Source organism: Gasterosteus aculeatus, chromosome 2 (assembly GCF_964276395.1).
Source record: "Gasterosteus aculeatus chromosome 2, fGasAcu3.hap1.1, whole genome shotgun sequence".
NCBI lineage: Eukaryota > Metazoa > Chordata > Actinopteri > Perciformes > Gasterosteidae > Gasterosteus > Gasterosteus aculeatus.
Genome location: NC_135689.1, coordinates 13,785,190 through 13,808,607, shown reverse-complemented (window position 1 = coordinate 13,808,607; position 23,418 = coordinate 13,785,190). Strand labels below are relative to the sequence as shown.

Genomic DNA, 23,418 nt, shown 5'->3' with positions numbered 1-23,418 from the left:
CGTCAGTGTTCAGTAAGGTGTAGCAGCGCATTTTACACACAAGAACGATTTTAGACTCATAGCAGAGGGGAAAGATTAAATGGAACACACATTTATTTGAAAGATAGATATAAAGTCACAAAGAATGCATTATTTATTTAATTTGACAGCACCTAATGACAGTGCCAGATGAAAAGGATTTTTTTCATCAACATTATTTCTAATTTGCAAAAAAAACGAAAAAATGTCTAAATAAAAACAACGGGTGTAACGCCAAGCCTAATAACAAATAACTGCCTGCAAGGTTCAATCAAATTGTATATTTGAAAATACACAACAATATAATGTTGTGTCGTTTAATCGACCCCTTTTTTTTTTTTTTACGCGCGGCCGACTCCAGCAGCGAAGCCCTGAGTCGGACACTAGCGCGGCCAAATGGTCAAATTTCCTGAGGACAAACTGCCCTGGCGACTTGTGCACAGCAAGGTATCATGTTTAGCATTGCTTTTCCCTTTGGCTGAAAAATGTCAAAGAATTCCAAACCCTCGGCTCACGACGTCCTAATAATTCCTGCTGGTCGCGGATTTCCGTGAGCAGAACATTTCTACTCGCTAAGGATGCAATGTGACAAGCGCCAATTGAAAGGCCGAAAGGAGAAAAAGACAGGCAAAGAGCCCCATTACGTCGCAGCATTCTAATGGCACAATTTAGATCAGACTCTTAGTGGCCTTCGTTATTGGCAACCACCGACAGGTCCAAAAAAACGGCTTTAATGCGGGATTTAATTCTAGCCTGGGAATTCATCATTCGAAAAATACGAATTTCTTGAGGGGGAAAAAAAAACTTGGAGGGAGAGATGGTGTCTTTTTCCCCGTCACATTAGCAGGGTTATGGAGTGTGTTGGCCACGAAAGCAGCTAGATGCCGTTTGGAGTTTGTTTAAAATGCGCGCTAATGGCGCGCATTAATCTTACCTTGCAGGTTGGGTGCCATGGATCCTTCGGGGAAAATGCCGTCCTTCATGTACACCAGGAGCTCCTCCCCTGCTTCAATGTCCCGGACAGCTTTATAATAAATCTGAGGAGAACGAGAGAAGGAAAGAAAGAGGGAGGCTGTAAGTCCACATGGAATGAATAAACCGGGACCTCGACGTATTTATTATGGCAGATAAACGAAGGGACGTACTGCTGAAACGATGAGCATATTAGAAAAGGTTGCTTTCAAAAAAGCAAAACGCCGTGTCGGAAATTAGGATTCTCCACAATGCAGCAGTTTGGGAAACATATTTTGTTTGACATATTTTACAAATTATTTTTAGGCCTATTAATTGAAAGCCTGGCCACACACATATATATATATACATTTCATATTAGACAACTGTATGTTATCTCTTCATTAGCTAAAATAAATCTAACGAATAAAAATAAATAAAACCAATAGTTTTATTATTTCACGAAGAATAAAAAAAAAATCTATACAATGCAAATACAACCCTAATGAAAATAAACAGTTGGAAATAAAGGTGCCGTATAAACGAAAGAAAAGTGTGCATTTCTTCAACTGCTGAATTTGTTTTTACGTCTGTAGAACACCAGCCAAATGTCTGGTTTACCACGATCTATTTGTCTGACCAAGGCAATTTAATGTGCATGAGCAGGCAAACAATAATGCTCCATTATGCGTGTTTTGTTTTGACGAAAAGAAAGAAAAGGAAAAACTAAGGAGTCGAGTCCATTCAGAGCCGAGGCCTTATCCATAAATATCCATCGGACGTCTCACAAATCCGTTTAGCACACAACGCTTACACGTACACACACGTCCGAAGACAGTTCATTCAAATGGGTCATAATTAACAAAAATAATAAATCGATGCTCATGGCTGCCCCCCCCCTCCTCCGACCCCCAAAACAAAACAGCACCACCACTTCAAGGTACTGACAGACGTTATGATCTCTCAACACTTGGGGGCGCTCTGCACCAACTGAACGGTGTCAACACAACAAGGCGCGCGCACACACACACACACGCGGAGTGGCCGGGGAAACGAACTTCCAAGACTTAGCGCTCTGACAAGGACGAGGAGCAAAGGCCCCCGAGTCGGTGAAAACATCAGGTATGGTAACTATTATTATTATTATTATTATAAATGTTATTAAGCTATTTATAACATCACTCGACACACAGCGGCCTCTCTGCGCTGTTGCGATCTGACCTTTCTTTTCTCCGTGAGACGCAGGAGTTGCGAAAGTTGCGCGGCGCTGCGGAGAGCCTCCAGCTGCAGCAGCACGTCGGTCCCGGCGGAGTTGGCGACACAACCCATAGTCGGCCCGCCGGAGAGGGAGCGGGCCGCTGGAGGCGGACGGGGCCGCGGAGAAGAGGTCGAGGAGCGGCCGGGTGCGCGGCGGGCGGTGCGGTGGTGTCTCCCTGCGGCTCCTCTGCCGGGCCACTCTCTAATCTAGTCCGTGAGCGCGTCTTCGGTGATGATGATGAGCCTCTCTCTCTCTCTCTCTCTCTCGCGCGCGCTCTCTCTCTCCCCCCTCTCTCTCTCTCTCTCTCTCTCTCTCTCTCTCTCTCTCTCTCTCTCTCTCTCTCTCTCTCTCTCTCTCTCTCTCTCTCTCTCTCTCTCATTAGTGATTCCCCATTGCCCCTCGGTGCTCTCTCGGTTACCCGTCGGCCACTCCTCCTCGTCTTATCTCCAGCCAGGAGGATGGCGCAGACCCCTCCCTGCACCTCCGATCCCAGCAGCGCTTCGGCCGCTTGATGAATCAGTTGTTGATGTAGATAATGCATAACCTGACAGACTTGCACTCTTAAACGCACGCACCTGAATATATATTAGTTATTTATTTATATTTATGCACATATCGCCTTTGTAAACATTTTTTCGATTAGCGGTATTTAAGTTTTGGGATTTTAATGCTGAACCATCATTTCGTTTAATTTATTTTCATCCGGCCGAAAGATAGCGGCACAAATGAATCAATCAATTCCCAAAATTCGGAGGGCGAGTTTGGATTTATTTGTGGTTAGAATAGTTGGCCTAGTTTGTTTGAAGGGGGTATTTGAATACACATTTCACTAAATAAAAGTCGAATTCACGACTTCACGACTCACGACAATTATTTTGAAAAGTTCATATGTTTTTTTTTGATTTTCTTAATCCATATGTGAATCGGAAAAAAGGGTCAATATGCGAGACATTAAAACGTGGAAAAAACTTGAATTAACTCTAACAACAAATTTGATTACATATGTTGCTATATTCCAAATGTGTTGAGCATAATTGGTCACGTTAATGACACACCTTCCTCATCGTGACAGGACAAAGGTTGGAACATAATAAGCAGATATAGCAGTTTCTTTTCTTTTCAAAGAGCCAGTCGATGAACGAGGAATGTTTAATTACACTCCCAATGAATGTTTGACGTGTCTGCAGCATTTTGAATATTTCATGAATCTTTGTTTGTTTGTGTGCGTGTGTTCTACAGAATTCAACACACTCCGATCTGTCTCGACCTCCTCTCATCTCTGTCCAGTGTTCAGGGGACAGATGCCTCATCGATCAATGCCAGCCGCAGGGCCCGCCGCCGTGACCCCCCACCGTGGCCTCAAACACACACACACACACACAAAAGTGTTGGAAAGGCCTCCACTCCAAAGCACAAAAGATGAAGGACTGACAAGAAGGTGGACATGGTTCATCTTCTCTTCAACCCCCCCATCACCTACCTGCCAAAAATCTCTCTTACACACATATGTTCTCTCGGTCGTTTCATTCACAATATGCACTTTAATTGGCCTTCACACCACTGAATGGCCTCACTCATGCACCCGTTGTGGCAGATTGTTGGGAAATATTTAATAGCAATATAGACCTGCACACGCATGATGCACAGGGCAGCTTCCAGACCCCGTGTGCTCTTCCCCACCAGTCAGTGTACTGTTCTTACGCACTTCACTGAACACGGCAAGAAACTTTATATGTTACTAATACATGCTGTGCATCAGCAAAGAACCCTTAGTGCCTTACTCAATATTCAAGGACAGGATGAGATAAGGTGGTCTGCGTCATCTTCTGAAGCACCAGTTTGAAATAATGTTTTACTCACCGCCTCTCTGATCTCATTATTGTGAGTTTTTATAAAAACGGAAACACCTTGTTCTCACAGCTCATTTATTTGATTGTGTTGTAAGTCCATCTGAAGAGGCTGAATTAAACTAACGAAAAGAAAAGAACAAGCTTCACACACACAAACACACAAAATAGAGAAACTATTCATTTGTTAGGGCTTCATTTAAAGTGAATGAATATTGCCGTAGCAAGCAGGACAAAGGGAGGACAGTCACTGGAAATGCGTGTGTGTCTGATGACTGATTAAGAAACACTAGTGGAAGCTGTGTCCAGAGCACATTTACTGTCCCGAATGTATGTGAAAACATACAATTTCACTAAATTACTACATGACCAAAAATATCTAAATTATGCATGATCTTGCAAACATTTGTTCACCTTACATCATTAATGACAAACAAATAAACAAATAAATTACCCACTTTCTTTAAAAGGTTACTTTCCGCATTTGAATTTGCCCCATGTGCACATATTTCCATAAACTCATGCATTGTGCATGCAGATAAAAGAAAGAAAGAAAGAAAAATCACAGAATAGTCTGTTAAATTATACATTTTAGCACTGAGTGGCTGTGTGTGTACGTGTGTGTGTGTGGTAAATAAATGATGGGGTCATACCTGTGAGCCAGTACACCAAGCAACTGGTCAGGCAAACAAAAGCAAAGCTGTTCGCTAAGTACAAATAACTGCAAAACACATCAAAAAACAATCATGCACGTGGCCTCTCTGGCTCTGATAATTCTCCACAATTTTCGCCGGTGCCCTGATTCTTTCTTTGACATAGTGTGGCAGTGGCAGGGGGCACTGATGTGAAAATCTTAAAAGGATTAGACGGGTTGGTGTTGCCAGCCAATTGGTGCTTGTCAATCTCGGGGGCCCCAGTGTGTTCCCTCTCTCTCTCTCTCTCTCTCTCTCTCCTGGTCCGAGCTCCCTTTCTCTCTATCGGCCAGGCTTAATGTCTGAAGCTTTAATGGACACACTAGCCCGTCCCTCTGGAGTGACAGACTGACAGGTGGCAGATCAAGACACGAGGACAGAGAAAGGAGACAAAGACGGCGAGGAACAGGCGGCCAGAGGCCGAGGCAGGAGGGGGAAAGAGCCATGTAGGCAGGGATTAGGATACAAATAAGAGTGGAGTGACAGGAATGTGGAAACACGCACACATATGGATACATTTGGCTACTGTCATACCTCCATCGCGTTTTCATGGTTTGATTCTCGGTCTTTGTTTTGAACTGACAAATCATTCTTTCTCGTGGCTTCTTTTGATGTATTTCTTTTGTACATCCCGGCACATGTCAGTTACCATAAACGTCCAAACTGTATACTGAACGTATAAGGGAAATGTGTGTTACGTTAGGAAATAGTAACATCGCTGGTATTTCATTTACAGAAACTGGAACAGGAGTCAGCAAAGCAGGAAAAGAAATATGCTTCTATATTGCAGGAGTAAGTAGTGGCACACCGACGTAGCATGGGGTTGGGGTTAGGGCCTAGTTAAGCAGTTGGGCTTGTATGGGCACTGGCTGGGCATGTTTCCAAAAGTATCCCACGCCTTACCCAGGGAGAGGGGGTGAGAGGGGGGGGGGGGAGGGGGAACTGGCATCTGGACCAGCTCCAGACAGTAGTGGCATTCCTTGGTCAATACCAGCTACCAGCTTGCTACCATGATATGATCAAACAAGCACGAGCATGCACACATATATTCAGACAGATTTACACAGTGGTCAATCTCAGCAGGCGGTAACAAATGACCTATGTTCCTTTTGCCTTTTTTGTTTTGTTGACAACATAGTGCTCGTTTAGAGCAATAATCCAGCCAGGGCACGTCTGTCATGTCACTCACCTGGTCTCCGGTGAGATGACAGGCGGCGAGGTTCTGCTCCTCGAATGACGGGGCGGAGCGGACGTATTTGAGCCAGCTGCTGCTGGGGGCGTCCGGGCCCGTGTCAAACGCAAACTTGATGTTGCCCATGTCATCCACCACCTGTTGGAGAGCAACAGGTCCGATATTATTACAGAGATAAAACAACAGGCTATTGTCAACAATGGAATCTAGTAAATGTTTTGATGAACCATTTTTTTGGAGGTGGTTATTGGCAGTTTTAAGATGCAATTGATGAGAATATAAGGCAGAGCACATTTTAGCACTCTGTGGCAGCTTTTTTTGGAATTGTTTTCAATGAGAGTGAAGCATTTTGCACGCTGATGTTGCGTTGCCGAGCGCCTTAACTGTTTTACGCTCTACGCGCACGGCCCTTCGAACAGAAAGCAAGTTAGTGCAGTACTTAGGATTTTGGTTAAGTTCAACTTAAACTCTAGTATTTACCATTAGGTTGCATGCAGTGTATGGTTTGCATTAAGAAACGTCAGCCTGTCTAAGTCTGTGGTCTGCCTAGCAACAATTCATGCAAAAATAATTAGCAAACTGCAAAAAAAAAAAAAAAAAGGCCATTTCTGCAACAAAACAAAGGCAACGAGGTGCGCCTTGGGTTTTTAACCTGCGAAATGCGCTGTGTCTGACCAAAGCTGTGCCAGGAGTTGAGTCCGCCAGTCAACTTTAAGACGCAGAGGCAACATGTCAGTTGGTGTTGGAACCGCCTAACCCTGTCAATCCCAACAAATGGAAGAGGAAAGAGCGAAAGGATGAGAAAGGAGGAGGGAGGGGACAAACTGTGGCTTCTTTCACTTGTCTAAAGACTTTCTCTGGCACATATTGATCACCCTTTGTAACCCCCAGGCCCCCCTGAGACTCCGGGAGCGGGTTTCGTATTACCCGCTTTAACAGAGAATGATGGAGGATGGTGGTCGAGGTGGAGGAGGAACAGGAAGAGGAGGAGATGAGAAGAGGCGTTTGTTGTTGAGCACAAAGTGAGGGGAAAACCAGGAAGGAGTAACAATGCTTCACACGTAGGACCTCATTCTTCCCACAATTGTGAATGATGAACGATTACAATGAGACAATGAACATAAATCCGTAAATTTGCCAAAGGAACAGATATCAGGAGCCTGCATACCTTTTAAAGGCCGCTCTTTTGAGTGCATTTCTGTGTGTATTGGTATGTGGGTGTGATGGACTTGAGTGAATCTGGGGGCAGCTCGGCTGAAACGCTCTCCACCAGGCTGGGAAGGGAGGGAGGGGGGTCCGATTTTGCAGCAGCACCGCATGTGATACTGAGCCTGTGTGAATCCTCCGGGGAAAACTAGCTTGAGACAGAACAACTCCTCCAATTACAACTCCCAATCAGCCGGGCCTGAGCTCAGAGCTGACCTCCAGCTTGACTCTCTGCGCTCCTAATCACAGTGAAATGTCTGCTGTAGGAAATTGAGGTGTGATGGAAAAGAACCAACAAACCATCTGACGTTTTTAGATGTACAAAGTTCGTGAACCTCTCTAACTGGCTGCTTTTATAGAAGGCATGTTCGTGTTTTTTTTCTTCTTTTTTTCCCCCCCCAGCTCGTAAAGTGTGAATGGTCATGTTCTTGTTGTTTGGGTGAGCGCTTGCAGAAGGTGTATTTTTGTGGTTGGGGGTGCAGGTGCCATGTTTGGTGAGTAAATATGTAAGGGGTCTGGTTGGAGGTGTGGAAGAACTGCCGTGTGCCGGTTGGTACAAACACGGCAACTGTTTCAGGGCAACGCACGTGCGCTTAGTTGAGTTAACATCTTGAGGTAACAGAAATGTTTCTAGCTTTGAGACAAGGTGCGAGTTTAAATGTGCCTGTTGTAGAATAACAATGCCTGTCAGGACCTTGTTCCACAAGCCTGAAATAAAGTAACTGAGGTTTTCAGATTTGAAGAAGTTTGTACATATCAGTTTCTGATATTTTGAAAAAATCCCACTGAGATATTCAGCAGCAAACAATAAGATAATGTGAACTGGAAGAGCTTATAAAATAAAAAAAACGGAATTGTACGCATTCCCCAGTCTTCACTTTCACAGCTACAATTTAAACAACCCGCTTGATCGAGTCCAGGTCTTTATTTCATGTGTGAAAACAGTCACTGAAAACTAACCAGGCGTCCCCCCTCCCAACACCTACTACTCCACCCAACATGTTTTCTGCAGGCGGAGGAGTCAGAGTGCACTTGTCATGTTACTGGCGGGAAGCTGCGACAGGAATCGTACATGTTTTATGGACACATGGAGAAAAACCCAAATCCAGGTGGCGTCAAGGTGGGAATATTTTCTTTTTTTAGGGTGAATAGGTGTTCGAAGGGAGGTGGGGAAGTGCGACACTCAGACTGACCCACACATGTATGAATGCTACCATGCCTCTGTATTGGGCATGGTAGCATTCATACATGTGCATTTTGGTTACCCCCTCCTTCTATACACACACACACACTCATGGGTCTGATCAGAGGCTTAATGAGCTGCAGACCTGCATGCTGTGTGTTTTGTATGCGAACATGTGTGTGTGTTTGTGTGTGCGTGTTGTCTGGGAGGCCTGCTAACACCTTGTCTCTGGGTGGAAGCCTGATTTATAAGGCTTCAAATGAGGTGCAACAGAGAAGGACAAGCCCACGGCTGATTGTTTGTTTATTTACCTTTCTTTTAAACCCCCTCCCTCCCTACGTCACCCGTGTGGAAACCGTCAGCTCCACGAGCAAGAAAACAAAGCTGACCTGGCAAGTCAAGTTCCCCTTACATTTGATCTCATCTTTCAGATCAGAGGCCTGAAGCAGTGACTCTAAAGATATGAGCAACGGGGATTTTATTGTTTAAAAAATGTATATATAAATAATGTATATAATATATATAATGCTTTGACAGTTAATGTTTATAACGTTAAATGCAATTTAGAAATATGGCAGAATTGTAGAATTGTGACTTCAATCAAACCCCAAAGTTAGCCAAACTTATTTGGAAAGGAAATGAAGTCCAATTGTAAACGTATTACCTAAACTGCTGATTGTAAGCATGCATCACATTCACTGGTTCCATTTTGACCTTGTGAACTTGCTGCAGTTTCTTTGAGTACTGAGAGATTATTCTCATCTTTTTAGGTGAGCTACCGTTTGGTTTTACCTCACCAGACGCAGTGCAATGTTGTAACCGATACAAATGATGGGAAAACTCATGCAAGCAAAATTAAAGTGGTAATAATTTAAGAGAATCATCCTTTTAAGGCAAGTGGAGAAGAAAACGCTTGTTATTTGTTCACACTTTTATTCACTTCTATATCGCTGATTTATACCCCCAAAACACACTTTAGCCTATTATTTTTTAAATGAAACAGGATAGAAAAATCAGCACACACTCAAACACAAACACTTACATGTATACATAGTCCCTCACTCACACACGCTCACACACAGACGTACACACGCACACACAGACATACCAGCACAACACAATGAGCCTTCAGTGAAAGAGAAGCAGCTCTGAGTGGAGAGGATGCAGAGCAAACTCCACAGGAAGCTCTGATAAGAGCACAACACTTATATCGCTCCTCACAACACAAAGGGGAACCTTTGACAGCTAGGAACCTTTAATGGATGTCTCGGCATGCCCTCTCCATCACCAGTTACACCTGATGGATCTGTGTGGCGTTCAGGGCTGAATTAATAGAGGAAAGTTGCTTGTACAGATAGACGTTGGTGACAAGTCACATATTATTTTTTGTTTGACGGAGGGCAGAAAAAAAGAAAAGGCAGCTCAAAGCGCAGCGGTGATTGTGATTTTGATGTGAGACAGAGATAGAAGCACTTATATGTTATTGTGTGTCTGAAGTGTGATCTTAGTGCTTTGCTGCACTGCCCTGGGTTTCAAGAATATCTACATCTATATGTATATATAAGTGTTATTTTTGTATTATATTATTCAATGCATTGATAAATCAGTGATCAGTAGGGATCAGTGGTATTGCTATGCTTTTTTCAGAAGACATCAGAAGGTGTCAGCATGAGCAACAACAGTAACCAGCATGCCCTTTGCATTGAAGGTTTTTGGAAATCAGAATAGCAGCGCAGGGAAAATGCAAATAGAAGGCTGACTTTCCCCCGTTTCACTACGCGGAAGTGGCAAATCCATAAAAGGAGGTTATTTCAAGGAGAAAGAGCAAAGAACAGGGGACAGATTACCTTTCATTAAGGCTGTGGTTTTACATATATCTAGGTGAAAATGGAGAGACAGAGGAGGAGGGCAGTGTGCATCTCCCCGTGAAGCAGCTAGGGGGCGTCCTGGAGTAACGTGTCTTCAGGTAGAGGCACATACATTGGAATTAATCCATATGCTATATGCAGATAAATATAACACAATATAAACGTGCTAATTTAAGAGTGACTTATATGCACGCGCATGGTTTCACTCTGGCGAGAGGGCCGGTCATGGAAACGCAGCTGTGACAGTGACAGATTGAGTGGCTGTGAAGTGGACTGCAGAGCTGCTTGTCGGACGTGTTGCAAATTAAGGTGCAGGAAGACTAACAAGACATAAAGAAGTGTGTGTGAGAGTGTGTATCCTTTCTGGAAAAGGTTCTGTTTCCAGTTGGGAGGTCCCTTAATACGCACACACACACTGTCACACACGGGCGGACTAATAAAGCGGCTGAGGGATCACAGGTCCTCACAGGCTGCCATGTGTTTGTGCACATTCACATGTATGTGTATGTGTTCCTCGACTGTGTGTGATGGATGGGGGCCTGCAGAGATGACCCTACCCGGCCACATCACTCAACAGTCTAAATGACTGTGTGTCTGTCCACATTTGTGTGTTACTGTGCGTGTGTGTGGAGGTGAGAGGTGGACAGGCACACAACGCAGTCCTGTCAGTAAACCTTCCCTTTGACCAGGAAGGAAGAAGACGGAGAATAAAAGATGGAAAGAAGTAGAGAGAAGAGATTAGTCATATTCTATTAACTTGGGTGATGATGGAGCGGAGTTGTGAAGAGTAAGATGGAGAAAGTTCACCTACAACTGATTTATGTGTAACTCTATCCTTAATTTGTGCTTATAATCAGACGTCTACAAAATCGATTCTTATTTCGTAGATAAAGTTTGTTGCCAACTTCTTTTGGATCATGTCAATTTAACATTTGTGAATCCAGCAAAATCTCGTTAATGTAAATTGTCCTTTTTCCTCTCCATCCTCAAATCCGACTTTTCATGCATGTACATGTAAGAAATAACCAAACCACCTGCACACTATTTAGTGTGCTAATGTAGAAGTGTGGTTTGTCCAGCTAAATAATAAGGACATATTATTCAAACACCTTAAGAGGCTCAACGTTTATTACGTCACCATGTTCTCCTAACACCATTTCACCTTTACTGCTGGCTCTCTACACCTAGTCTTCAATTAAATCAATTAAAAAGCCAAATACTAAGTAAATAGTAAAATATTTTCAAACAATGGTGAAACTGACAGCTTGTTAAAATAATACTAAAAGCAAAACTATATTCCAACTGAAATTCAGCCAGCACAAAGCAGAAAGCCTGGGGTCTGATCCATCTGGCCTAACTCACCGCCGGATCAGCAAAACTTTCTGTTGCTGTGGTTACGCAGTTGTGTTGCACTGCTGTTACTCCCAGCGGTGGAGTTTGCACAGGCTGATTATGACCTGCTTCAGCTCCGCAAACTCCTCCTCCTCCTCCTCTGAACCAAGCATTCTCCTGGTGGCCAGAACGGCAAAATAAAAATAAATTCCAACAATCAAATCATACACGCACCCTGAATATAAAATGGGATTGACGGGGGGGCGGTTGTTGGTCTTTGTCCTCTCTTGTTGGACTGAGGGCAGATTGGACGCTACACTGTCGCCTCTAAAGGTACAACTTGCATAATCACTAACACAATAAATAGATTCTAAAGTCAAAGCTGTAGCCTTTTCAAATTCTATTGATACTGTTAGATAACATGAGAAGATATTTATGCAATGACATATTCTTAGCCGTTGTGCTAAAAATGTGTTTTTTTTTAAGACGCAGCTTTAATCATTTAAATCAAACAACTGGAATCGTTGAAGAATCCTTTAACTGAAATAAAGTATTTCTAGCAAAAATAGTCCAAATGAAGACAATCAGTAGCAAAGTGTTTCATCAAGAGGAGCCATACTGTGAGTATAGATTGGACCTTTAAAAATAAAGTGTACGTACGTGTGTGTGTGTGTGTGTGTGTGTGTGTGTGTGTGTGTGTGTGTGTGTGTGTGTGTGTGTGTGTGTGTGTGTGTGTGTGTGTGTGTGTGTGTGTGTGCGTGCGTGCGTGCGTGCGTGCGTGCGTGCGTGCGTGCGTGCGTGCGTGCGTGCGTGCGTGTGTGTGTGCGTGTAAGGCCAATTACTGAGGGTGGTAATAGTACACCTGTGTAGCCATGTCTGGCAATCTAATGACAACTAAAGAGGAAATAGGCTGTAAATTCAAAAATACACACACACACACACACACACACACACACACACACACACACACACACACACACATTCTTATTAAGACAAACACAAAATTAAATAAGTATAAAGATCCACATCCAAAATGTAGATAGATAAACACATGCGGTATTATTTAGAACATATTTGTCTGTTTTTGTCAACGGCACAAGTGACTAGAGTAACACGTGTATGTTTGCGGTGTAATGTGTGTGCAAGGTGATAGAGTGTGCGTTGGCTGTGTGTGAGTGGATGTGTGGTGTGTGTGAAGGTGAGTGAAAGCGTGTTAAATGTGACCCATTTTATCTGGGCCGAGCAGCCATCGACATAATTAAAAACCAGGCAGGCAGGCCGGGGAGGGCCTGGGGCCTTGTAAAAACCATCTGGGTTGTAGAGTGTGTGTGTGTGTGTGAGTCTGTCTACATGCATTGTGAGTGTCAGAATGTGGCCCGGCTCACTAATGACCCAACTTGCTTCTCTTAAATCAGCGTCTCTGCAGTCGCCGTCACAGAATGATCATTTGTGGTGAGTGTGCATGAGCCACATTCAAACCCAGCATGTGAAACGTTCCAGTGGACATCTCCCACACTCACAAAATCACTGGGAAGTCAGATCTCATTTTGTCCGAGTTCCACCCAGATGACTTTTCTCAACAGTTCTCAGGCAGGTGGGCTAACGAGACAACGGGATTTATCATAATGATCAGGATTTGGAGTTCATAATAGCACAGACACAGATTACTAATGACCATCTAATTGCATAAGGCAAAGACCTTGCCTTGTTAGGCCTTAGTGCTGTATTCTTATTTGTCAGATCAACCCCAGTTTGTAAACGTACACAATGACATTCTCCATCCACACCCAAGTACGTTCCACGAGGTTGTGTGTTCCATGATATGGTTTCTCTAGATAAAAGATATGTCTTTTAACTTCCAGAGAAAATACACTTACACTATGTTCTTTTGAGCATCCCGCCACCGTGTCCATCTTCACACCCCTGCAGGTATGCATGCGTGAGCAGGTGGCCATGTGCTGGATTGCCAAGTTAGTGAAACTCTAAACAGAAAGTGGGCAATCCTTAAAAGAAGAGAGGCAGCGGGTTTCCGACTGGACCTCGTTAATGAAGCGGTTTTGTGTTATTTACAGCCGCTTGTTAAAAGACTGGACGAGTGTGTGTAACTGGGTCCGTATGTGTGTATGTCATCTTATATGTTGTGTGCATTTGCCTATGTACATGTGTGTTCTTAATGTAAATGTGATGGGTTAGTGTGAGTGAGTGCACTGAGGTTACCATCCCACTGTTGGACAGCCTTTTACGGGCCGAGCTTTATGCTATGTATTAAGGGCAATTAGTGAGCAGATATACGGGCTCATTATAGTGAAGCAGGTGCAGTGCAAATGGGGAAATATATGAACGGTACATCAGGGTCACATGCTGCTGTCTGTGCAGTCTGAAGGCTGAAAGCTAGACTTATGTGTGTGACAAACAGGAGCGCACACATTGAACCGGTGAGAACGTGGGAACCGGCCTTCGTCAAAGAAATCATACGATCCACCAAGAACATTTATCACAAATTTATCACAAAATAATTGTAAACAGGCAAAATGAGTAAAATAGTTGAATATAAACCGAGACGGAGGCAGAGTTAGTAAAGTACGTGTTTATTGGCTGAAAGGAACGCGCAGTGAGCAAAGTGGTTGTTTATTGGCTAAGAAGTTTGATGGTGTTGCTGAGCTGGTCTCCAGTGCGCACACACACACACACACACACACACACACACACACACACACATCTACAAACAAGAATGTGTTCACTGAATTGCTACATTTGAGAACAGCCACTGTTGGGTTTCCATGAGTTTATGACAATTACTTTTCCAAATGTTTATGAGTCCTTCATTGCAAAACAAAGGAACAATCCCAGTGGAACCTCTGAGCTCCGTGTTGGAGGCACTGGTTTGGTTTGAAGTTATTTCTAGAGAAAAGATGTGTACGTGTGTGTATGTGTGCATGAATGGTTTTGTACAAATGTAGTGCACACATTTTGTGTTTTATCCTGTTGCAGTGTTGCAGTGTACTTTTTCATCAAAAAACGGACTTAAAATGAAATGCATATCAGCTCCAATCGCCTTCTGTTTTCCACGTTCTTAAAAAGTATACAGTAAAATAGGTATATAAAATGAAACTTCCCGTGCTTGACAGAGCAGCTAAATCAATCAAGTCCAATGCACCCATGCCAAGAAAATTTTCAATTAATGAGGAGAGGAAGCTTGTATTCAACACTGACAAAACTTGACCTCCACTCTATCGACTGACATCGGAAGTGAAAAACAAAAAGGGACAATTCCAGGAACTGTGCAAACACAAATAGGGAAGTGGTGCTTGGTTCAAATTTATAGAGCACGTAACATCACCAATTATTTATTAACACCCAAATAAAGGAATACTTCCTTCAACAACATTATTTGCTTTTGTAATACAATAGAGAATGATGAAGGACGAGTGCAGCAGATAATGCGAGAAGAACAAACGCAGTGAAAAACTGTTCATTTCCGATCATATTTATGTGATCTAAACCAGACTGGGATTTTCAACATGAACAGAAAGAGAGTTTCTCATTACATGTCAATTCCTGCTCAGTGTCAAATCAACATTGGCCTTATTCATCTGGTGAACTACCTCATTCCTTAAATCTCAGAGAAGGAGGTTAAGAGGAAACAGAGGATGTCTGCAAGTGGAATGTCCTTTGGTCTCTGGGTTGTACAGCGTACTTGTGTGTCATGAGGTCGGTGCGTTGGCAGCACAGCAGACAGCTGGGACAGTATGAAGTGAACAGTAGTCTTCTCAACTGCCATTTAAACTGGAGACAACCTGCAAGATATGATTGACACTCGCAGATTCCTCTTTTGGTCTTTTTGTCTACCTCAATTATTCTCACATCCTCGTCGCCCACTGGGACTCCACCTGGGATTCTGCACAAGGTTTGAATTTTGAGAGCTCAAATTGCCAAAAAATATGCATTGCGAAGTAAAGTGGTGTTGGAAAAAAAAAGTAGCAGCTGGCCAGTACAGCATGTGGCAGAACCCCTGCGTGCCTGCAGGCCTGGTTCTTATTGGAACCACGTGAGCAGAATCCATGTTTACTCTAACAACCAGACTCCACTTTCTCCTCTCATCACCTAGTCTCTCCTCCTCCTCCTCCTCCTCCTCCTCCTCCTCCACCTCACCTGAAGCGAATGGCTGGCCTTTATTCCCCAGTCTGATGGCCCGAAATAAATCATTCACCTCCAGAGACACACATTTTGAAAAAGAAACAAGACCAGTGCGAGGGCTCAACAGAAACGCCTCATTATAACGAGGTGATACAACATTTTGTAAAACCTATTTTTAGATAAACACGTTTTAAAGGTGAGAGAGTAAAAAAAATGAGGGCTATAAAAACCTTTATAGAACTTTAACCAGCCTTAAACCTAAAAAAGCTCACTCTCTAATAAAAGGACCTCAAGCAAGACAAAAACCAAACCCAAGTCCACGCAATCCTTTTATGAATAATGTTATTCTTTCTATTTTTTGTCTTATTGATTACTGATTTTGTCTATGATTCCATCCATTAAATGTATTTCAATATTCCATGCCTCTTCTGGGTTTTCTGTAAGGGAAAAGAAATGAAAGACAGTGGCTCTTGGACTTCTCCGAGAGGCGGACGTGAGGAGGGGTGCTCTGCCCAGAAGGATTAGCTTTAGCCACAACGGCATGCGTGATGCTATGAGACGTGTTACTCTCCTCCAACAGGATTAGGGGGATATCTGGCTATTCTCATCTCAACCAAAGGATCATTTAAATGTGTGTGTTCTCATCTGCGCTCTGTGTGTGGCTGCTGAACTTTGGTCTGTCTATCCGAGTGTGCCTCCATGTCTGTCTGCACACATGTAGGCCTGCCTGCCCGCCCCCCCCCTTCCCCTCCACTGCCCTACAGGGGCTGAGACTAGCCAGGACAGGAGGACACATAAAAACACAGTCTTCCAGCGCTGGGCCTGCTGGCGAGAAATGCAGAGGAAAAGACCTATTTCGCTGTTGTGTAAACCATTGTTTCATTTCCACACTTCTCCCTCTCTCTCTTTCTCTCCCTCATTGGGGCTCTGATATTTCACAGGGGTTTTGGCTCTGGTACAAGTGTGAACACAATGCAGCTATTGAGATCGTGGCTCACACCTCCTGGCCTGTGGCAGGCTCGGCACTGGCTTCGGCTCCTGCAGCCACCACCCAGTGCTCATACCTGCTTGCCTTCCTGTTCTCAATTTTTTTAAGTCAGGATGCTGCATAAGCGGCCTCTCCACAACCCTGTGTCCCCGCCCCCCCCCCTTCTCTTCATCTTAAGCCTTCACCCTAACTCTTGCTCTGGAGGGCCCCAATGCGCAGGTAATGGATCCCGCTTGACCACCTCCACCAAGAGGCCCATATATACAACTTTTAATTAAGGACGCTCATCCCCTCTCCTGAGAGAGAGGGAAGCGGTATAATAGGCCGGGGGTAGCAGTAAGTGAGTGTATCATGTGTGTGTATGTGTGTGTGTGTGTGTGTGTGTGTGTGTGTGTGTGTGTGTGTGTGTGTGTGTGTGTGTGTATGCTGCAGAAGAGCCCTGCAGCCATCTGGTCTGTGTTAGACACAATATTAAGAGCGTGTCAGTGGCCGGGGCCTGGCTGATGGCTATCAATCTGCCCTTTAATGTATGAGGGGATATATGGAGGGGTGGATGGATATGGACCCCCTTCGGTTAGCTGAGGGCTAAACTGGCACATTAAGGTGATTGAGGCCTGTGGTGGAGATGGGGCCCATGGTGAAGCTGCACAAGGAGGCTCGAGTGCCTTCCTTGATTAGTTCGGGATTAGTTAATTAAATGATTGTATTGATTTATTGTTTCACTTCAGGTAAGTGCAAACGGCATTTGTTACAATTATGTAAAACTGACTACAAAAAAACCCTGAATGTTCAGTATATTGATATAATTATTAATTACAAAACAGAAAATAGTAATCAGCAATCATACATGACAATAAGCTGCGTTGGCTTTTCGCTTGTGAGAAAGACCAAAGGTATAAGCAGTATGGACAAAGAGAGATAAATGAGGAGGAGGAGCAGCTGTTGACACAAGCCCTCTCCCCCTGTCAGATAAGAGATAACTGGGTTGCCAGTGTTTAGACACACCATTAGTAGTGTCATCAATCACACACACACCCATACACACACACACACACACACACACACACACACACACACACACACACACACACACACACACACACACACACACACACACACACATTAACACAGAGACAGAGAAACATACACACAGAGTGAGGAGACAGAAGACGATTACTGGGTGTGACACAACATATTGCTCTATTAATGCTTCAAGCATGTCAGACTACATCCTTTTCTTTACAGCTCATCAACCACACGCGCACACACACACACACACACACACAGACACACACACACCCTACACGATTGTAGCTGCTGGTTATCTTTCAATTCACTTCGTCTGCAGTGCAGCTTGATGCTTGCCGCATGACTAATGACACCGAATACGGCGCTGGCATAAGAACACGGTTCTTAAACAGTTTATCAACACTCTGAATGGGCATACAGTAAATATGCATATTTGCAATTGCATACAGAAACTATGTTCAGGGACTGTATTTTTTTTATGTGCATGATACCAAGTCGTATATTATTTATTTTTGTGCAGGAGAAAAGGGTTTGAACGGCGCTGCAGCGTGGCGTCACAGTTGCATATGCAGCGCTGGCACGGAGGGGCCATTAAGGACAGAGAAAGGGTGCAATTACAACTTTAACTCCCACCTGGGAACTTCTCATTAAAAGACAAACGGCCCATGGCATCCATGTTGCCATTAAAGTCACACCAGCAAATAACTATGACTTTTAAGTTATCCTTAATAATGCTGTCACAAGAACTTTCTTGTGGCTTTGCAACTTGAAAAACTTTTCAGATTGCTCTCGGGCTCCCCATGGTCACACTAAGAGCTGAGGCATAATTTGGCCATTCACTAACAACACTTGGATAATGCTTCCCTCAAGGAACACAATCAGGCATAATTGGCCAATCAACATCGGGAACAAATACAACAGTATACCTCACGCAGTGAGGCTGTTGGATACTATCATGTGGACAAGGCGTCAAACATAAAAATTAAAGAGGAAAAGAGCACAACAGGGTGATACTGTCACGCTCTTGACAATACTCGTTGGGCTGTTTGGAGGTTGGCTGATTAAAGATATGTACAATGTCTTTTGTTTGAGATAAATGTAGAATATAGGGTTCATAGCAAGAAGCTGACGTGTGATGATTCACAGGCCCCCCTCCCCCCACCCTGGTGTTTAGCTGCAAAAACCTTCAGATCATTATTAGGTACATAACACAAAAAACAAATTCCATTACATTGAAACGTATTGTTTGATCTTGACGTCTCGCTTTTGTTCACATACTAATTAGTTTAATTTGACATTGAATTTACCATTTATTAGAAGAAAAACGGTTTCCACGTGTTACTGTTGAGTAAAAAAACATTTTTTGGGGGGCGATTATAAAGTTTTCATGTTCAACTTAAATAATTAAAAATAAACATAGAACTTTAAAAAAAAAATTGAAAATAAGTCCCTGAAATGTTGTACAATCAGAGGCACACAGTATCACCCAACAAATGGCTAAATCAATCATTGAATATTATCAATAACACTGAGAGCACTCAAAGTGCTACTTGCCATCCATCCCTCAGCACTTAGACATCAATATCTATTATTGACTAACTATTGATCGGATCAGTCAAAAGGTCAATAATTCAATAAAATCATAGCCGGTTTAATTTAGTTTTTTAAAACTAATAGTAGATCTTTTAAATTGAAGAAAGAAAGGTCATTCTGAAGTTAGCCAAAAAACAACTGCACTGCAACAACTTTTTTGTGTTTGTTCAGGCGATCTTTCAGTACTTTCATCATGAATATGTTTCTTTACAAGCACGTAAAGAAAGGAACTCAATGGAATTAAAACATGTACATCTTCTGCATGTATTTGTATGTTTGTGGGCCAGTGTGTGTTTGTGTCTTTATGTACAGTACATCTCTATTAATGTGGGCTTGAGCTTGTTAGTTGTACTAATTACTCCAAAGAGCACAATAGATCTTTTTAGACTGATGGGCGTATTCACTATGAGCTCCCTGTGTGCTGGAGCTCAGTGGTCCTTGGGGGTATGTGGGAAGTAAACATGTTGACTGCACCTCTACCCCACCATACCGCCATCCACTTACTTCCACACACTTGCAATCAACGAGCCGCTCGCTAATTTGGGGTTGGTGCGCGTATGTAAATGAAAGGCAAACAAAAGGAGTGGGTGATGGATGACAACAAAGGGGGCTCGGTGGAAGGCTCCACGCGGGACACTTAGCACCGCGGCACTAATTAAAAAGCCATAGCACCGGAAGCTCTGAGGTAACTCATTAGCCGCAACCTGCTCCCCGAGTCACACGGCGCACTGAGTGCAGGCGCTAGGAGAGCCCCACGGAGAAAGAGCGCGCGACCACGTTGAGAGAATGATGGACGTGGGCATTGTGCTGGACTGAAGTGTCCATGTGGGCATACGAGCCCAGCCAAATTAGCTTGGTTGCATTAGCCCTCCTGTGCCATTACCCATTAGTTTAGTGCAGGGGGGTAGCGAGCAGAAGAAAGGTTACCATAAGCATGGCAATTAGGGCTATAATAGGATAAACAACAACCTGGCCAATGGAGGGAGTGAAGCACAACACATTGCGGGGAATGATTACAGAAGCCGAGTGCGCGGAGGTGGGTTGCTTCAGCTGTATCGATCTGTGGCACTGCGGTGAAGAGAGCTGAAAGTGGCACCCACTGGGCCTCGATGGCTTCTCTGCTCGCTGGACACAATGCCAACAGTGTCCAAATGGAAAAGGGACACAATCAGATGTGCACAAAGCACGCAAACAAGCGCACTATCCATGTGTGTTTGTGGAAGGCTGCATTTGTGCAGTGACCCCACCACCAGTGGTTGGGCCCGTGGTGCGTTTCTCAACGGCGATTCAATTTATCCGCGCATGAATCGTCGCGCTCTTTCCCCTGCTGCTCTTTATAAAACGCGGTGATCTCCTCGCATTTACTTTATTGTTTGCCAACAAACCTCCGTAAATAGCATTTTCATAGAGGAGGACCGGGAGGAAGAAAACACAGGAGCCAGAAACAAGTGGGATCAATGGTGCAAAAAATTGTTTTTATTGAATGCCGCGTGGCTCGCATTTCCTGCAGACACAGATAAGAGAATGTGAGCGAGCAGACCCTGGTGAGTATTTGTGTAGGAGTGTGTGTGTGTGGCTGGTTGGGAGTAAGAAAATAAATGAGATTATTGACGTTACATGTCAAATATAATTGCTGAGGTTTGACCAAAGACGAGGTGAGAGTCGGCCGATGGGCTCGCTGATCCGTAGGACGCTTCATCGAGGAGAAAAGGCCAAGAGTCACCATTTGGATTGGAGCTTTGGGTGTGTACATAAGTGTGTGAAGCTGTTGGGGAATGAAGTAACCTTGCCTCAACACTGAGTTGTCAACTTCTAAACTTTAGTTTCTCGACACACACACACACACACACACACACACACACACACACACACACACTTATTTCCGCCTGCACGTCATATTCCCGAAACAAGGCGTCAGACTCACAGTGTGTCAGATGTAATATGTTTTGATGCCTTCCTGTGGAACTCTTTTTAACCTCTAGGTTCAGACACTTTGGAAAGTTACTCCAAATAAAGTTCTCAGAGTCTTCGCTACAGTCAGAAATGGAGAGATACGAAAATTATACAAAATAATGTGCAAGTCCAAATGGACATCTAGCTTGTGTGTCCACTCATGAAGACATATCCAGATAGCTTTGGGCTTTATAATGTAATCACACATCTTATATTATTATTGAAACCAATATTCCAATTTTGCAGTGCTCACCAACATGTCCACTATTTCTGCTTTATTCCAGCTTATGTGGTAAACAGCTCACTCTCCTTGAGAAAATCTTAAATCCTAACTTATCCCTCTATTCATTTTCCAACTCAGCGGCCTCGATGGCCCTCTGGCTCGATCATTATTTAAATTTCATTGCAACATAAACTTCCCTTTAACAGAGATGTGTTGTAAGAGCAAGACATGTGTTTTGATGAAAGGGAGTTATGGAGACGTCGGAGAGTATGAAAGCTTTTCCTGACTCAACGCATGAGTTTAGCCGAGCACGAGAGGAATCACATAGGAATACAAATTTACTGGAAATGTATAAAAGTGGTTCTGTAGCTACACTGTAGAGCCAATTTTGAAAGAGGAGCAAACCACAACACAGCAACAAATTATATTATGATTTCAAAAAGGGAAGAACAGGATACTGTTATAAAAACAAATCCCGTATCAGGTGACTTTTAGGTGTGCATGCATCCCCTCCACGACTTGTTTCCTGCCACAGGAAAGTCGTGACCGCATTTTACAACTAAAGCAACGAGATCCTAAGAACATTTTTACCAAATTCAGCAGAACAAAATGTCAACAGAAAAGAGGAGAAAGCAGAGTTGGTTGCTCATTGGGAACTAAATTACAAAAAGTAGATAAAACCCGAATGTATTTTTTACTAAATATTTTGTTTCAGCCTATTTTTAAAGACATTTTTATATTCTTACATGGATTTATGGAAAGGGTCTAGAAAGGTCTAGAAAGGGCTACAACTTCCTACAACGGCATACTGCCAAAAGACTTGAGTGTCTGTCAAGGAGCGTCTTGACTTGTGCTACAGAGCACATCCGGTCCATCCCTAGTTAAAGCTGGCAATCTGCAATAGGATCCCAAAGGTAGTCGAGCCCCCTGCCGAGTCTCTCATATTTTCAAGCTGACCGTTTTATGGCAAGATCTGTAAAATAAGGCCTCCACCTCGGGCCTTGGGATCACGCTACCCCCATAAATAGTGAGCTTATGACAACACGGCACGGAGGTCAGGCCAGACTGAGGAGAGCGGTTGTTGTCAGAGAACATCTCCACGCCGAATGGTTTGCTTGGATTTATTTCAATTTATCACAAACTTCCAAGTGATGCCTGTTCTAATCACAGCACTCTCAAAAACACAAGACTTTAACCATCGCGTTTATTTGAATGCCAGCAATCACTTTGTGGATTTAAGCGTGGCATTTTCAAGCTTTGCCGACATGTATGACCTCATTCTGCCTCTCTGTCTCTCACTCCAAGCTCTCCTGAGTGTGTGTGTGTGTGTGTGCATTCAGATGCCGGTGCAGAATGTATCTAATGACTCCAGCACTGGCCTATCAATCACTGGCCTTATGTGGACAGTGAAAATCAATGCTTCCACACAGAGCTACCTGAGGTCCCCCACACTTCCTTTGTCATAACCGCTCGATAAGTCGATGAGCAGAAAGTACAACACATTTCAGTCAGGAGGCTTCAGGAGGCGAGCGTGGTGGGTGTAAATCTCTTTGCTGTTTTATGACGATTGTGAACTTCTGTTTCAAAGCAGCATTGTGTTGCGTCAAAGATCACCTATTCAAGTCTGCGGCTCCTTCTTTTCATTGATAATTAATTTATCCTTTCTCTTTGTTCCCCTTGGCCTCGCAAATTTTGTGCTGCATGATCTTTCTTTGATGGATTCAGTGTTTTCTCTTTTCCCCGTTCCCCGGTTTCTCTCCCTGACTTTCTCTCCTCACAGCTCCCAACTCTCCTCTCTCTGGGCGCTTATTGACATTTCCCTGCTAACCTTCTCTTTTACGCTCACCTTAGTGTGCGCCGCCTTATCAGATGTGCAGGTGGTTTGGAGTTTCATTCGAGCTCACTCCCTACACTCCTCCTTTCGTCCGGGTCATTCATCCTTCCTTCC

General features: G+C 43.7%; 1 protein-coding gene across 19 annotated transcripts in view; it reads right to left on the bottom strand.

Moving 5' to 3' along the window:
* The window catches only part of prdm16 (PR domain containing 16), a 155,110-nt gene that overhangs the window by 17,209 nt on the left and 114,483 nt on the right, over positions 1-23,418 (bottom strand). For 14 of the 19 annotated variants that reach the window (XM_040192759.2, XM_040192761.2, XM_040192763.2 and 11 more), the window contains exons 4-5: positions 5,956-6,096; positions 953-1,055 (exon numbers count right to left, since the gene is read on the bottom strand). In XM_040192759.2, the coding sequence (XP_040048693.2) occupies positions 953-1,055; positions 5,956-6,096 (244 nt within the window). Of the gene's footprint in view, positions 1-952; positions 1,056-2,190; positions 2,623-5,955; positions 6,097-23,418 lie in introns of those variants that run through there. The other 5 variants (XM_078084043.1, XM_078084045.1, XM_078084049.1 and 2 more) reach the window with 4 other exon arrangements.